This window comes from Chionomys nivalis, chromosome X, assembly GCF_950005125.1.
Source record: "Chionomys nivalis chromosome X, mChiNiv1.1, whole genome shotgun sequence".
Classification (NCBI taxonomy): Eukaryota; Metazoa; Chordata; class Mammalia; order Rodentia; family Cricetidae; genus Chionomys; species Chionomys nivalis.
In genome coordinates, this window is record NC_080112.1 from 25,676,474 (window position 1) to 25,691,933 (window position 15,460).

At 51.6% G+C, this 15,460-nt stretch overlaps 2 protein-coding genes across 2 annotated transcripts; one reads left to right on the forward strand and one right to left on the reverse strand.

Moving 5' to 3' along the window:
• The first annotated feature begins 684 nt into the window (after window positions 1-684).
• Prickle3 (prickle planar cell polarity protein 3) lies at window positions 685-10,731 on the forward strand. Its single transcript, XM_057759499.1, has 9 exons — window positions 685-803; window positions 1,930-2,015; window positions 2,860-3,043; window positions 6,473-6,586; window positions 6,900-7,037; window positions 7,967-8,170; window positions 8,263-8,449; window positions 9,188-9,487; window positions 9,996-10,731. Exons 1-9 carry the CDS (start codon window positions 762-764, stop codon window positions 10,595-10,597), a joined length of 1,857 nt encoding a protein of 618 aa, XP_057615482.1. The 5' UTR covers window positions 685-761; the 3' UTR covers window positions 10,598-10,731.
• A 96-nt stretch (window positions 10,732-10,827) lies between these two features.
• Window positions 10,828-14,362, reverse strand: Plp2 (proteolipid protein 2). Its single transcript, XM_057760133.1, has 5 exons — window positions 14,117-14,362; window positions 12,807-12,959; window positions 12,601-12,696; window positions 11,995-12,085; window positions 10,828-11,369 (listed from the first exon to the last, which is right to left on the reverse strand). The coding sequence occupies exons 1-5, from the start codon at window positions 14,210-14,212 to the stop codon at window positions 11,350-11,352; spliced, it is 456 nt and encodes a 151-aa protein (XP_057616116.1). The 5' UTR covers window positions 14,213-14,362; the 3' UTR covers window positions 10,828-11,349.
• Window positions 14,363-15,460: the final 1,098 nt, after the last annotated feature.

Consider the following 15,460-nt stretch of genomic DNA (forward strand, 5'->3'; position numbering starts at 1 on the left):
ATGCCAAGAGCAGGAAAGAGAGACCCAGAGCTCAGGAAAGGCAAAATCTACCTGGCTACAGAAAAATAAGCGAGAAGGAAAGCTCTAAGACCTACTTGTTTGGGCTGGGACCGGTAGGCAGAGTGGCTGGAGTGGATGCCTTGGAAGGATGTGGAACAGGCCTCGGAACCTGGCCAGTGATTTCACTCTCTTCCACGTAAATCTCAGGTCTGTCTCTGAAAATGGAGTAAGTCCAACAGGAGCATGAGTGCCACAGAGCACCAGTTAGGACTGAAGATGAGGTTGGGACCATTTTTGTAACATCCATCCTGAAAAAAGGACTCTGGGAAGGGACCAAGAGGTGGCTTTGACCCTGTCCCCCAAAGCTTCCAAGATAAATTGATACTATTCGTCCATGCAAGCACTCTAGTGTACCACTGTAATCATGTCGCTACGTCCAACAGCTTTCAAACTCTAGGAAGACTGTGACACCGAGGGACACTGGAGGGTCATCCTCCTGACAGACACCCTGCTCTGGCTCTAGCCCTGGGATGAACTCCAATGGCAGGCTTTCCAGCAAGGCACTCACTCACCTTTCGACTGGGGACAGCGCTGTGCCTTAGCTACTGCAGGCCGGGGGGCGGGCCCTACTTGGCGTGCTCCTCCCACCCGGGAGTCAAGTTTACGGAACAGAGTTGCCAGGCCGGACGCGCCTGTGGCCTGGCGGCCCGGAGGACTCCATTCGCCTGACCCGGCTGGGCTTGACTCTGTCTAGGCGCGCCATGTTCGCGCGTGGGTCCCGGAGGCGCCGCTCCGGGCGTGCGGTGAGCAGGGCTCAAGGGCAGTGGTGGGGGTCAGGGGAAAACTGAGGCCCGGGCGAGGTGGCAAGGCACTGGGACAGAGGGGAGGCGCCCCAGGGACGGCCTGGAAATTCCCTTCCCCAGCTTTCCTAAGACTTGGGCGCTGGGACCAAAGCACACTCGAGGATGCAAAAACGTGTAGAAATGGTGGCTCAACTCTCTAACACATCTCACACCCTTTATCGCCCGCTGCAATCTGGGGACACCCCCTTTCCTGTGAATTAATCCTAAAGTTGGAAATAGGGTCTTGGGATTTGAAGTTGAGCAGGTACGTTCTGAGCTCTTGAGTAAAGGACCTCATACATTGGGGGACTGTAAAATGAGGAGCGGGGGATCCTTCACTCGTGAGTACCAAGACTCAGTGAACCAAGATTTGTATAATAAGATTTCCAGGCTTCCATCGGAGTCTGGACGCTTTTGACTTCCTAGATAGGAGGATTTCCCCTCTTTTCTTTGGAAGATCTCTAACCAAGAAAGGTGGAGTCTGAACCAAAGAAGAGAATAGTCCTAAAGTATGAAGGGTAAAGGCAAAGATGTATTGGGATGGGACTTTCAGAATGGAACAGGGACGTACTGTGGTCCTAAAGGTAGTTACTCCTCAGTTCCTCAGGTAGGAGAGGTGAAGCCAGGGTTTGGGGGAGGGGCAGCAGAACTCCTTAGGGAAGAGCATTGTCCAGAGTTCATGGGGATCTCCGGGAAGGGTGGGTTCACAGCCGCCTACTCTGTGGAACTGGATGTTGAAGGGATCAGAATAAGACTTGAGAGGAAATACCAAGATTAGGGACCCTCCTCTGGTAAGGAGAGGACACTCTGACGGACCTGTCTGAGAACTAGAGAGAGACAGACCAGCCCAGACTGGAGAATTCCCTGAAGGAACATACAGGAAAGTGGTCCCAGCTGCCCTGCCTCTGGTTTGGTTGTTTCCTCCTCCCCCGCGCTCCAGGCGCGGTCTCAGCCTGCCCAGTGCTGCCCCCAGAGAGACAGGCCCCAGCCTGCGGTTGCAAGCCTGGGAGTGGAGGAACGGGCGTTGACGTCTCCCTCCCTACTCCCGCACCTTATTTCGCCTTGCATCTGCCCCCACCCACTACAGCCTCCCGAGGCAGAGGACCCTGCTCATGGCCAGCCCTGCAATTCCTGCAGGGAACAGTGCCCAGGCTTCCTGCTGCACGGCTGGAGGTAAGTGACCTCTAGCCTTTGTCAGAGCCCTGCCCCAAGGTTTGAGCTCCGCCCACAGAGCAGAGTTGGGAAAGAAACCTAAAAGTCCATTCCAGAGTCCCGCCCCCTGACTCATTCCCGAGAGACCTGTTCCCAGGAGGGTTTCACAGCCCTATTATCCCCCCCAAAAGCATCTTCTCCAAGTCTGGATTCCATCTCTAGAGAGATCTAGCCACTTCCACATACTTCCTCAGCCCCCTTCTTAGGCTCAGAACTTTTCTCCTAGGCCCAGTGTTCTCTCCTCCTGGAGCCTTACACCCAAAGTCTAGGAGCCCATAGTCCCACAGACTCACTGTCGTGTCCCCACTCCCTGTACACAAGTTCAGGGCCTCAACACAAGACGTGCCTCCAGGGGTCCCCCAGAGAGTGCAGAATCTTCCCCTAGGAAATTCCTTGATTTGTGACACCAGTGTGAACCCCGGAGTCCCGCCCCTGTTGCCCAGAGACTCTGACCCACGCACCAGAGCTGGTTGGGTGATGTCCTTCAGACCCTGAAGCCCCACCCCCTTAGTATCCTACACCAGAATCACAGCCCAACCCCCAGTCCTCTAGGCCCCTGTGTTCCTGACCTGTCATCATCCAGAGCCTGGCACAGCCAGTGTCCCATGGCCTGGTCACAAGCAAAGTCAGACCTTGGCTTAGCCCCAACTCCTGTCAGCCCTGGCCCCAGGCACATAGCTTTGCCCCAGCTCTGAACCCTCTGGTGTTAAGCTACATGCCTTGCCCTTCTTCTGCCGTTCCTGGGCTGCCTAGGGAGCGGGGTGGGCAACTCCTTAGCAACTGACCCCTATCCTGGCTCTCGCAGGAAGATCTGTCAGCACTGCAAATGCCCACGGGAGGAGCATGCAGTGCACACTGTGCCTGTGGACCTAGAGCGCATCATGTGTCGGCTCATCTCGGACTTCCAGCGCCACTCCATTTCTGATGACGACTCAGGCTGTGCCTCAGAGGAGTATGCCTGGGTACCCCCTGGCCTTAAGCCGGAGCAGGTGACCAAAGGCTGGCCACCCACTCTCCTTCTCCAGTGGGTGCACACAGATGCATTTGAGCGCAAATTTATTTCTGGAAGAATGCGGGAGTGTGGTCCAACTGTCAGCGTCTCTGTTCTGGGTGATCGCTGGACCAGTTCCCCTGGGTCCTGCTCACCTGTTATCCCATTTCTTTTTTCTTTTTTTAAAGGTGTGTGTGTGTGTGTGTGTGTGTGTGTGTGTGTGTAGGTACACGCGCGCACGTGTGCATCAGGTGTGTATGGGTACCTAAAGAAGCCAGAGAGGGTATCAGATCCCTTGGGAGTGGACTTACGGTGTGTGTGGAGGGGCTGCCAGCTGTCATGAGTGTGCTGGGAACTGCGTTCCAGTTCTCTGGGTGAGCTTGAGAGCACTTTCAACCGCTAATCATCTCTCCAGCCTCATCTCTAGCCTGTCTGGTACTCCAGACTTGATCTCTCAGCCCCTTATCACATCACCGTGGATGCATCCATTCAGTTATTACTGCGCATTGATTGTATGTCAGACCTGTCTAGGCCCTGAGGGCAGTAAAGAAACCATAAAACGAAGACTAGGGATATGGCTCAAGACTAGAGCATTTGTCCTAGCATGCACACAGCCCCAAGTTCCACCCAGCACTAAAACACACACAGAGGCACATGCATGCAGACTCTTACTTTCCTACATGGGCATACCAAAATCCAAAGAAAGATGCTCTTCTCTTACATAAACCTATGCCTTATGCAAAATGGCATACATTTGTATAGAACCTAAAAGCATCTCCCCATACACTTTAAATCTTCCTAGATTATCTAACACTTGGTACGCTGTAAATGCTCTAAGTAGTTGTGTTATTTCTGGCCTCGGGTTGTAGCTCTGGTGTGAAGAACTTGCCTAGCTTGTGTAAAGCCTTGGACTCCTCCAAAACCGGAAAAAAGGATGGTGTCTAGGAAAAAATAGCTGGATGTGGTGATACATGCCTGTAATCCCAGCACTGGGGAGGTGGAAGCAGAAGGATTGCCACCTGTGTAAAATACAGATATAGCCAATCAGGGCTATATCTTTTTTTTTTTTTTTTTTTTTTTTTTTTTTTTTTTTTTTTTTTTTTGGTTTTTCGAGACAGGGTTTCTCTGTGGTTTTTGGAGCCTGTCCTGGAACTAACTCTTGTAGACCAGGCTGGTCTCGAACTCACAGAGATATACCTGCCTCTGCCTCCCAAGTGCTGGGATTAAAGGCATGTGCCACCACCGCCCGGCCAGGGCTATATCTTTATAAGATAAGACCCTATCTTTAAAAAAATAGCAACAATAGCAAGAAAAAATCTGAGTGTAGGTGTTCTGTTCATATGGATCTTTTAAAAATATCTTCGTTTAGTTAAACCCTCAAATATGGAACTCTTAGATGGAGAGGGATGACTTGTGTCAGGTGCTTGAAGGGCTATGGAATAAAAAAAGAAAATTGAGGAGCAGAGAGTGAGGGTGGCCAAGACTATAAATAGACTGTCCAGGCAAGCCCTGGCTGAGCCGCACTGAAGAAAGCTGTGAGCTTTGCAGAAGTCTGAGGTTGGCACAGGCCAGGCAAAGTGAGCAGGGAGCACAGCGGCAGGATGTGCTTGGCACATCTGTGTGAGGACATGTAAGGAGACCAGTGTGGCAGGAACAGGCTGCGGGAAAGGTCAGAGGGACCGCAGGTCATGGGGAGAACTCTGTTCTGAATGAGGGTTGTGAAAAGAGGGACATGATTTGTCCTATTGTGTAACATTATAGCTGGCTGCTCTAACAGTCTGTAGTGCTGAGGGTGGAAACAAGACAGTGAGAGGAAACTGTCAACAGTGTGGGTGACTGCGGAGAGAGGCTTGTTTTTGGAAATACATGGAGTGCTAGGAATAGCACACTGGGCCTTTGCACATGCTAGGCAACTGCACTACTACTGAGTGTGGGATCCCTCCTAGCCTCATTCTGAATACATTAGCTGTTGTTGTCTGGGGAGGATTTTCTGAGACGGGGCTTTGTAGCCCTTGATTGGTGTAGGACACACTATATGGCCCAGCCCAGGCTAGACTACTTAACAAGACCCAGTTACAAGGTCTTTGAGAAAAGAAACTGAGCAAGGCAGACACAAGGAGATCTTTGAGTTCATGGTCAGTCTGGTCTAGAGAGCAAGTTCCAGGACTATGCAGAGAAACCCTATCTAGGAAGGAAGGAAGGAAGGAAGGAAGGAAGGAAGGAAGGAAGGAAGGAAGGAAGGAAGGAAGGAAATTGAAAGCCAGGTACAATTTCACAGGCCTTCAGTCCCAGCACTCAGGATGCTGAGGCAGGTAGATCTCTATGAGTTCAAGGCCAACCTGGTCTACAGATCAAGTTCCAGGTCAGTTAGGGCTATATAGTGGGACCATGTCTCATTATTTACCTAGTTACATATGTGTGTGTGTATACATACATACAGTAATGGTTGGAGTAAGACTGAGTAAAAAGTGAAAGATGAGCTGAAAGATGAGTAGATGAGTTGATTAGTGTGAAAAAAGCCAAGGCAAATGAGGCATGGTGGTACGTGCCCGTATTCTCAGCACTCAGGAAACAGAGGGCAGCCTGATCTAAATAACAAGATCCAAAGCAGCAAGAGCTACATACTGAGACCCCTGCCTCAAATAGGAAAAGGAAGAGAAGGGGAGAGGAGGGAAGGAAGAGAAAAAGACAATCAAGAGCATGTTTGAGTGGCAGTTGGTGGTGCTAGTTAGATAGCCAAATTACCTAGGACTTGGGGAAAGGTCACAGGGCTGCATGTGGACACCTTAGCCAGCAAATGATAGTCACAGCCATGAAGACACATGCAGTTTCTAAGAAGGTGCATACAGACACAGGCAAAAGGTCCAAGTACTAAGCCCATAACCATTCCATATTCAGGGGTCCGCTAGTGGAGCAATTTAAAGGATCCGAAGAACACCCAGTGAGGAAGGAAGGAAACCGGGGTTATGTGCTATTCTGGAGGCCAAAGGAAAAAACTGTTGCCAGGAAGAGAGAGTAATCAGCTAGACCCGGAACTACTGATGGTCTGACCAATGAGGACTAAGACTTGAACAATGATTTTTTTTACAAAGCAGACACCCCCAGGGACCTTAACAGTTTTGCAGGTGGTCAGGGCCGGAAGCCCAACTGGAGTGGGCTCGAGATACAATGGGAGCAAAGGAAGTAGATAGCTGGGAATGCACACAACTCTCTTGAGAAGTTTTGCTATAAAGGGAAGAAGGAAGCAGGTTTGCTCTGTGGGTCACTTCAACCATTCAGGAGCTTTGGGAAAGAGGATGGCATTGGGAGAAGCTCTCTTCAGGTGGTTTTAATTTTCCTATAGAACCAGGGAGCCATGACTACTCTGTCTCCTGGTTCACCCCTAACTGTAATTGTTTTCTTCTCTCACCCTTCCATGTCCTCCCAGGTTTACCAGTTTTTCAGCTGCCTCCCAGAGGATAAGGTCCCCTATGTCAACAGTCCTGGAGAGAAATACAGAATAAAGCAGCTGCTGCACCAGCTGCCCCCACATGACAGTGAGGTGAGGAGTGGAGAAGACAGGATGGACATACCAGGAGTGGGGTACAGCCTGGACAGATTCTCGGCAACTGGAAAGAAATGGGCGGGGTCAGCTAAGAAAAGGTGAGCTGAGCTGAAATGAAAGGCCTCAGAAAGCAGGAGTCAGAAGGGGCCATTCCTTGACCAAATGTAGCTGAGCCTTGAGAGACAGGTAAGGAATGGGTATTTCCAGTAGGTGGCACCATATATATGTGTATATGTACATACACACATACATGCCTAGAAGTAAACTCCGTGAGCATGGACGAAGTCTAGTAAACTCCTCCTCTCCCCAGGCACAGTATTGTACGGCCCTGGAAGAGGAGGAGAAGAAAGAGTTGCGAGCCTTCAGCCAGCAGCGAAAGCGGGAGAATCTGGGACGGGGCACCGTTCGAATCTTCCCAGTGACCATTAATGGGGCTATCTGCGAGGAGGTGAGCTACAGAGGACCTCAGCAAGTGGAGGCCCTGAGGCCTACTACTTAACACCCAGTGAGGGTGTCTCTGGAGCCCTCTGATGAATAGAGCTTATCCCTTAGACACCGCTGTTGGGTCCAAGTTGTCTCTAAGAAGGTCTTGATATATATTTCTGTGGCTTTCTCTCCTCCATGCAGAAGGCATGGAGGAGGGACTGTCTTTCTGGTCTTCTTGTGATCGGGACTTCTTAATTAATATCTGACCCACATAGCTGGGCCTGGGGGCTCACATCTGTAATCTCGACATTTGGGAAGCTGTGGCAGGATTGTTGTAAATTCAAGGGCAGCCAGGGTACATAGTAAGACCCCGTCTCAAAGCGAAGAACTGACTTACAAGCCCTTTCCCAGCAACGCAAATTAATAACAGCAATAAATAATAAACTGATGTGTAGGGGTGGAGCCTGAGTCCTGAGATAGAGCCCTCCACAGTAGGTGGGGTTTGTCTCCAAGGCCATCCCTGGTGGGTGGAAACCTGTCCTTGAAACTATTTGGTGAAGTCCATTGATTGAGACCTCTGGGTGGAGACTGTGTCTATAACACCTCCTCTGGACCCAGCTTAAGATTTCCCCCAGCCCCTAGAGGACAGCTTGTCATGATAGTTAAGGTCCTCTCCTTATGCTCTCCCATGAGCAGAGTCAGTCTCTTATGTGTCCCTCTCCTCCCTGCGAGTGAGAACTATCTCAAATTTATCCCATAGGTGGTGCTAGTTACTGGAAAATCAGGAGTTCAGGGCCAGCCACAGCTGTGTATTAAATTCAGAACCAACCTGGGCTACATGAGATCTTGTCATTAAAAAAAAATCATGCAAAGGTTCAAGTTGTCACACGTTTGGCTGACCCCATCCGTCTGACTATCTTGGTGACTGTGATGGTGTCTGTTATTTGGCAGTGTGGAAAGCAGATCGGAGGTGGCGACATTGCAGTATTTGCCAGTAGAGCAGGCCTTGGTGCCTGTTGGCACCCTCAGTGCTTCGTGTGCACCACCTGCCAGGAGCTGCTGGTTGATCTCATCTACTTCTATCATGCTGGCAAGGTCTACTGTGGGCGCCACCATGCCGAATGCCTGCGCCCTCGCTGCCAAGCATGTGATGAGGTTCGTGCCTCCGTGGGCCAGAGGTGGGAATGGAGGGTGGATGGAGGCAGAAGCCGCTCTTCTAATAGCCCCAGGTCCCCTATGCTCTGCAGATCATCTTCTCTCCTGAATGTACGGAGGCCGAGGGCCGGCACTGGCACATGGGTCACTTCTGCTGCTTCGAGTGCGAAGCTTCGTTAGGAGGGCAGCGCTATGTCATGCGTCAGAGCCGCCCCCACTGCTGTGCCTGCTATGAGGCCCGCCACGCGGAGTACTGTGATGGCTGCGGGGAGCACATCGGTGGGTGAACATGATGGGACAGCACAGGGGAGTGTATGAACAGCTAGGCCGTGGCCCCAGTCACCGTTCCTATCTCCCTCCTTCTCTTCCCTCCTACCCTCCTGCCCTCCCTCCCTTCCTTTGGTGCTGGAGATGGAACTCAGACATACTCAAAAGATTTTTCTGCCACTGAGCTATGCTCCCCCAACCATGCCTTCTAAATCTCACCTACACATCAGTCCCCCACTGCACACCTAAATACACCTGCAGCGAATCCTGAGTGTACTGCTCAGAGCTCTGCTCTGTTCTCCGTTCTTTCCCACTCTCTACCCTCACCCAACCTGAAGTCCTATGTTCTAAAACTGGCTTCTTTCCCGGCAAATCCATGTCTCGCCCAAGTCCTGCCTCCACCAAGCAGGCCTCTTTTCAGGTCCTGCCTTCCATTTGCCTTCTATCTGAAGCTGCCTGGCACCTGTAATGCCCGCATATTAGAGCTCAGTGCCCATCTGTGCTCTTTAGATGAGCTTCCAAGGAAAGAAAGAGGAGACGGTACCATTGCCAGCCCCTGTCCAAGAGATAAAGAAGATGAGGGCCAAATCTCACATTATCTGCCTTCTCCAGTGAAAGGGCCCCTTCCAGGTGTGGGAGGGAAAATCAGGGTACTCTACCTCAAATCCCCCACCTCTTCCTAAGAGCCCGCTTAAGAGGGGTAGCCTACGGGTGCTGTCTCAGTTTTCTCACTCATGTTGGGTCCCACAGGCCTGGACCAGGGTCAGATGGCTTATGAGGGCCAACACTGGCACGCTTCAGATCGTTGCTTCTGCTGTAGCTGGTGCGGTCGAGCTCTGCTGGGACGCCCTTTCCTGCCACGCCGTGGCCTAATCTTCTGTTCACGAGCCTGCAGTCTCGGGGCTGAGACCACCGCTCCCGGGCCCGGCCGCCGCAGCTGGAGCACCAGCACAGTCACCGCACCGCTCACAGCTTCTGCGGCTTCTTTCCCGGATGCGGAGGGGACAGCGGAGACGACAAGCAAAGGCACCTGTACCAAGGCCGAGCCTGGTGAGCCCCGATTCTGCCCTGCCTTACCTGGGCTGCCCAGCCTTGCCCTGAAGCATTCTTGCTCCCAAATAGCTGGGCCCACCCTCTTTCTCTGTGCCATTTCAGGCCTAATCTCTAGCCCTAACTACTTATCTGTTGACTAGCCTGGGTCCGCCCAGCACCTGCCCATAGGACACCTCAACTGGTCCCATCTTGAGCCCAAGTACTTCCCTCACTTCCTCCAACTGGTCACCCTCCATCCTCTGCACCAAGGCCTTCCCCCCATTCCATTCCATCCCAAACCAAATCTACTCCAGCCTTTGATATGTCCCCTTCTGGCCAATCCACCCATTCGAGGACCACAACCCAAACACCAAACCTTACGACTCATGCTAATTTACTTCCTACCCTTCTCTCCACCTAAAGCCTGCACCAACAGTCAGACTTTAGAGTATCCCATCCCTGACCCCTGCTCCACTTCCCAGACCGGGTAGCAGATACCAGAAGTCTTCCATCTTTCTTTTTATAGCTGCAAGCCCCAATGAACCCTCCCGCTTTCTGAGAGGGGCCCCGCACCGCCACTCTATGCCTGAGCTGGGACTCCGCAGTGCTCCTGAGCCACCTACTGAAACCCCTGGACATCCTGCCTTGCACCCAGATGATAATGCCTTTGGCCGCCAAAGTACCCCACGTGTCAGCTTTCGAGACCCTTTGGTGTCTGAGGGAGGGCCCCGACGGACCCTGAGTGCACCTCCAGCCCAACGCCGAAGGCCGCGAAGTCCCCCACCCAGGGCCCCCAGCTGCCGCCACCGCCGACATAGGCGCCGACGCCGCGGGAGCCACCATCACCACCACCATCCTGGCAGACATGGCCACCATCGATGTAACGTGGGATCGGGTTCAGATTCAGGATCCTGTTCCAGCTCACCATCTAGCCCCAGTTCAGAGTCCTCTGAAGATGATGGCTTCTTCCTAGGGGAACGTATCCCCCTGCCCCCTCACCTGTGCAGGTCCAGGACCACTCAGGACACTGCAACTGAAACCTTTAACTCCCCAGCCCCGCCACTCGTCCAGGTGTCTCACCCAGTGACGCCTCGCCAGACCCGAGACAAGAACTGCATCGTGGCTTGAAGGCAGACAGCTTAAGGGACTCTACTATCCAGTCAGTGTACACCATGAGTCCCCTAAACTAAGTCTTGGCCCAGTTTCCACCCTCTGTTTGTATTAGTGAAACAATGTAATAGTTGTTTGTTTTAAAAACAACAGGCCTGGCTTCTTTGCTCCAATGGCTTCACCGCAGTTTCCCTCTTCCTGATGCTAACATACATTTGAGGAAAAAATTAACTTATTCATTATAGATTTTAACAATCTTTATTATTTATTTAGCCCTTCACAGCTCACCCCACACAGAGAAAAGGTTATTGTAGTGGGTCACTCATTTTGTGGCTTATGTGGGGAAATGGTTCAGCTTCTGGTACTGCAGAGCAAAGGGGGACCTAGGCATACCTGAAGAGGTGACCACACCCAGGAGGGTTGATTGGCAGGCTGGAAGACAACACTCTCCCAACAAAGGCACTTTTCCAGGGGATATAGCTCAGTGGAGACTGCTTGCCTAGTATGCAGTTGGCTCTAGGTTCAATCTCCTGTACCATAAGCACTTCAGTGGGGTCAGAGAATTGGCTGGGAGTGTTGTGGAAACAGGAGGAGGTATTTTTTTTGAAACAAGGTCTCACTGCGTAGCCCTGGCTGACCTCCATCTCACAGAGATCCATGCATCTCTGCCTCCTGAGTGCTTGGATTAAAGGCGTGCGCCACCGGACCCGGCAAGAGGAAGTTTTCGGTGGAGGAGCTATTTGCAGGTAGCAGAGACAGATAGATGAGGGTCACGGGCCATCTGTGGGGTCTGCAAAATGAAGAAAGCACTGGTAGATCCACATGCCCATTTTTTTTTTTTTTTTTTTTTTTTTTTTTTTTTTTTTGGTTTTTCGAGACAGGGTTTCTCTGTAGCTTTTGGTTCCTGTCCTGGAACTAGCTCTTGTAGACCAGGCTGGACTCGAACTCACAGAGATCCGCCTGCCTCTGCCTCCCGAGTGCTGGGATTAAAGGCGTGCACCACCACCGCCCGGCCACATGCTCATTTTTACCAAGAGCAATGCTGACACATTTATGGTGCCTACAGACACAAAAGTCCTAAGTATAAATACAGGACAGATTTGGCATTCATATCCTTCCCTAGAAGGTCTTTTCCCTTTTTACTTTTCCCTTTTTCTTCTTCTTTTTTCTCTTTTAAATTTTTGAGACAGGGTCTCACTATGTAGCTCTGGCTGTTCTAGAACTCACTATGTAAACCAGGCTGGCCTGGAACTCACAGAGATCCACTTGCCTCTGCCTCCAGAGTGCTGGGATTAAAGGTGTTTGTCACCCAGCCCTCTCCCCCCCCCCCGTCCCCCCTATTCAGCATGTACACACATGCAAGCATGCACATACACACATATATATATATTCTCTCCCCCTTCTCTCTCTCTTACCAGTAGGGGCTGCTGTATGTCTTTGCTGCTTGAGAGGGAAGGTGAAGTAGGCATCACAGCCAAAGAGCAATGTAGCAAATATGCCCAGCACCTGAGAAGACGGGAGTGAGGGGACTGGATTAGAGGATGTACCTACTCAATCTCTGCATCCTGTATCCACCTCCAGGGACTGGCCCACATAGTACAGTGACTCCAGCCCTACGCTAGGAAACCAGGGACCATCAGGGAAAGGTCCCCAGGAGTCTGAATACTTACTACCCCACCGTCTCCCCAGTTACCTCAGCACAGGACAGCCACCCACATTGCTTCATATGAAGAAGGCCTGCGTCATACTACATTTGAGACAACGTTCTAGTAGATGGTAGCCTAAACATATTGACAAAGGGGCTGCCATTTTGTGCTTCTCACAAAGGTCTCTGTGTCAGACAAGGGTCAGTGTTTTATGGCAAATGATCTTAGTAGATAAAAATCACTGCTGGGGCCAGACTTCGCCACAAGTCCTGAGAGCAACTTTGGCCTGGTGTGGTGGCTCACACCCTCCTGTAGAAGCCCCTAGATCCTCAAACCCTTCTTCCCGTGCTTTGGATCTGCTTCTTGGACCCTTACCCCAGCGGCGATTCTCGAGCCTCCCTTTCCATCTACAAGGACAACAATGGAGGTGATCAGGTAGAGGATAGCTGCGACAAGGGATCTAAAAAAGTCCTGTGGAGTGGATGGAGAGGAAAAAATGTCATTTCAGCACCCAGCGGTTTTCAGAGCATTCCAACTTCCCAACCCCCAGCCACCCTCTGCAATGCCGGCCCCTTCCTCACAGTCCATGGCCAGTTGATGAATGATATCTTGGAGTGCAGGTCACACATGTAGAAGACAAATAAGACAGCAGCACAGATCATCTCCACCACCGACAGGGAGGAGTATGCGGATGTAGAAGCGCTGAAGCAAATCAAAATCACCAGGCACAGTACCTGAGAGGGGGCCAGGGGACCTCAGTCAGTCGCGGGTTAAAAGCAACGGTTTAAATTACAAAAGAGGGATCTCAAACTCAAATGTTTATCAGAAAAAAAAAAAGGAAATCCACTTCCCAAGACTGGCGAAGTAGCTCTGTGGCCCAGCATTTGCCTAACGTGTGGGAGGCCCTAGGTTCTGCACACTCAGCAGAGAGAGTTGGGGGTGGGGAGGAAAGAAAAAAATTCAGTTTCTCAAAGAAGTACCAGGAGTGAGAAAATGACTGGTAGACACCTCTCGCACGTGCTCGCTGTTCTCCAAGCATCGTCCAAGAGTTTTACATGTCTTATTTCATCACAACCATCAAATGAGCTAGGTTCTATTCTATTTTACACATGAGAAATTTGAGTCATAGAGAGGTTAAGTGGCTTGCCCAGGGTCACCAAGTAAGAAAGGAGCAGAATTATGTGCTTCGGTTCCCCTTTCCCTGAGGGGAGTGGCTCTGCCAGGTGTTTTGTGAGCGCTGGTGGCGCCAGCGTCCAAGCCTTTAGGGGAGGGACGTGCGGTTCCCCAGGCAACCCCTTTGGGAAGGGGTGAGACTGACACTAGAAGGGCAGGGCTCCGTTAAAGGCGCCGCACCAATTTTATAAGTGACCCAAAGGCAGTGTCCACTTGGAGAGGGATGGAAAACCAAAGTTCCCTATAACCATCCAAAGAGCTAAGGACCTCCCATCCAGTCCCAAACTGGCAAGGGAGAACTGGCGAAGGGTGGAGCGCCCTACCCTAGGGGACTAGTTCTATCCCACCCAACAGGCCCCGCCTTTGGGCACGTTGCCAGCCCGCCAGCTAGTGCCCAGGCCGGCCACGCCCTGCCACGAGAGGTTCCCACTCCCCAGGACCCCTTCTCCGCGTCCTCTATAAGTCTACGCCCCCGACACCGAGTCCCCAACATAAGTTATAGACTCTTCGCTTCACCAGTGCACCACCAGCTCTCTACTTCGCCCATGCCCCACCGATCTCCGCACCCTGGCTTCGATCCTCCTCCACGAACTCACCCACCTGCACCCCACTGCCAACCAGCCTGGCCACGTGCCTGCCTCAACCCGAGCAGTCCAGTACCGAGTGGTCCTGCCTGCACACCCGGCTTCTGCCCACCCTCCGGCCCCGGAGCACTCACAATCTCAGCAAACAGGAAAAGTCCCTTTTTGGTACGCGAGAAGCTGGTGCAGGCTAACCAGCAGCCAGGGGCTGAGAGGCGCTCAGAGTCCGCCATGGTGTGTGCTGGAGTCGCTGGGACACAGAAGCTGTTTTCTGGCTCACGAGTTCGAAGTCGCTGCACGCCCAGCCGTTTGTCCCGCCGTCTGGCCGGGAAGGGGGCCCCCCGGGCAAAGGAGGGAATGAATCACCGCGCCTAGCTGAAGCGGGCGGGGCCGGAGGAGGCCGGGCCAGGTGGCTGCCGCCCCGGAAGCCCCCTTTGCCCTGCGGCCAAAGACGGTATGGTACGGGTCCTGCACATACCCGCATCTTCAAGTTGTCAGACAGCTCCAGGTACCAGGTGCAGGAATACAGAAACCCTTAACTTTAAAAAAAAATGCAAAAGCGCTACGTTTCACTCCGAACCGAGCGAATCTGACTTCCTACATTTGATCTTAGCCAAAAAGCCAAGAAGCGAGTGACTCAGTTTCCTTAGCTAAAAAAAAAAAAAAAAAAAAAAATGGCCATGGCCCTGTTTAAACCAGAAATTCCCAAGGCCAGGTATGTTTCCTGAATTTGGAGTGCTTTGAATTTTAGAAGGGTTTCCCTTTGCTTATATAGCAATGGTTCTCAACCTGTGGGTCACGACCCTTTCATGGGAGTCGCCTAAGACCATCGGGTAACACAGATATTCACATTACGATTCCTAAAACTAGCAAAATTACAGTTAGGAAGTAGCGACGAAAATAATTTTATGGGGGGGGGGCTCACCACAACATGAGGAACTGTATTAAGGGATCGCAGCATCAGGAAGGTTGAGATTGTATATATCCTAACACCCTCGGTTTGATGTGGGTATTAAAACTTAATTACTTCCAGAAATGGTGTAAATGTTCACAATAAGTGAGATGAAGAAAGATTGAAAATTGTTCCTGGCCGGGCGGTGGTGGCGCACGCCTTTAATCCCAGCATTTGGGAGGCAGAGGCAGGTGAATCTCTGTGAGTTTGAGACCAGCCTAGTCTACAAGAGCTAGTTCCAGGACAGGTTCCAAAGCCACAGAGAAACCGTGTCTCGAAAAACCAAAAAACCAAAAAAAGAAAAAAAAGAAAAAAAAAGAAAATTGTTCCTGATTAGGTCAGGTCAGGATCTGTAGTCAAATGGGGTGGAGGGTATGAGCCGGGTTTGCAGAGTGGGAGACTCTGGTTAGAAAGGACAGTTCAGTGTGAAATAGGGGCCATGAGTGCTGCAAAGTCTGAGTGAGAAGAGGGCCTGCTGATCACCCGGTAAAGAGTAGTGATATCAATAATCTGCTTAGAGCCCAGGGAG

Excerpts from the sequence above, each read along its gene's own strand:
- Prickle3 (XM_057759499.1), top strand. The coding sequence starts at position 762 with ATGTTCGCGCGTGGGTCCCGGAGGCGCCGCTCCGGGCGTGCG. Across the intron at positions 804-1,929 it reads GGCGCCGCTCCGGGCGTGCG|CCTCCCGAGGCAGAGGACCC; the intron begins GTGAGCAGGGCT and ends CACCCACTACAG. Across the intron at positions 6,587-6,899 it reads TGCCCCCACATGACAGTGAG|GCACAGTATTGTACGGCCCT; the intron begins GTGAGGAGTGGA and ends TCCTCTCCCCAG.
- Plp2 (XM_057760133.1), bottom strand. The coding sequence starts at position 14,212 with ATGGCGGACTCTGAGCGCCTCTCAGCCCCTGGCTGCTGGTTAGCCTGC. Across the intron at positions 12,960-14,116 it reads TTTTCCTGTTTGCTGAGATT|GTACTGTGCCTGGTGATTTT; the intron begins GTGAGTGCTCCG and ends GCCCCCTCTCAG. Across the intron at positions 12,086-12,600 it reads GCTCGAGAATCGCCGCTGGG|GTGCTGGGCATATTTGCTAC; the intron begins GTAAGGGTCCAA and ends CCGTCTTCTCAG.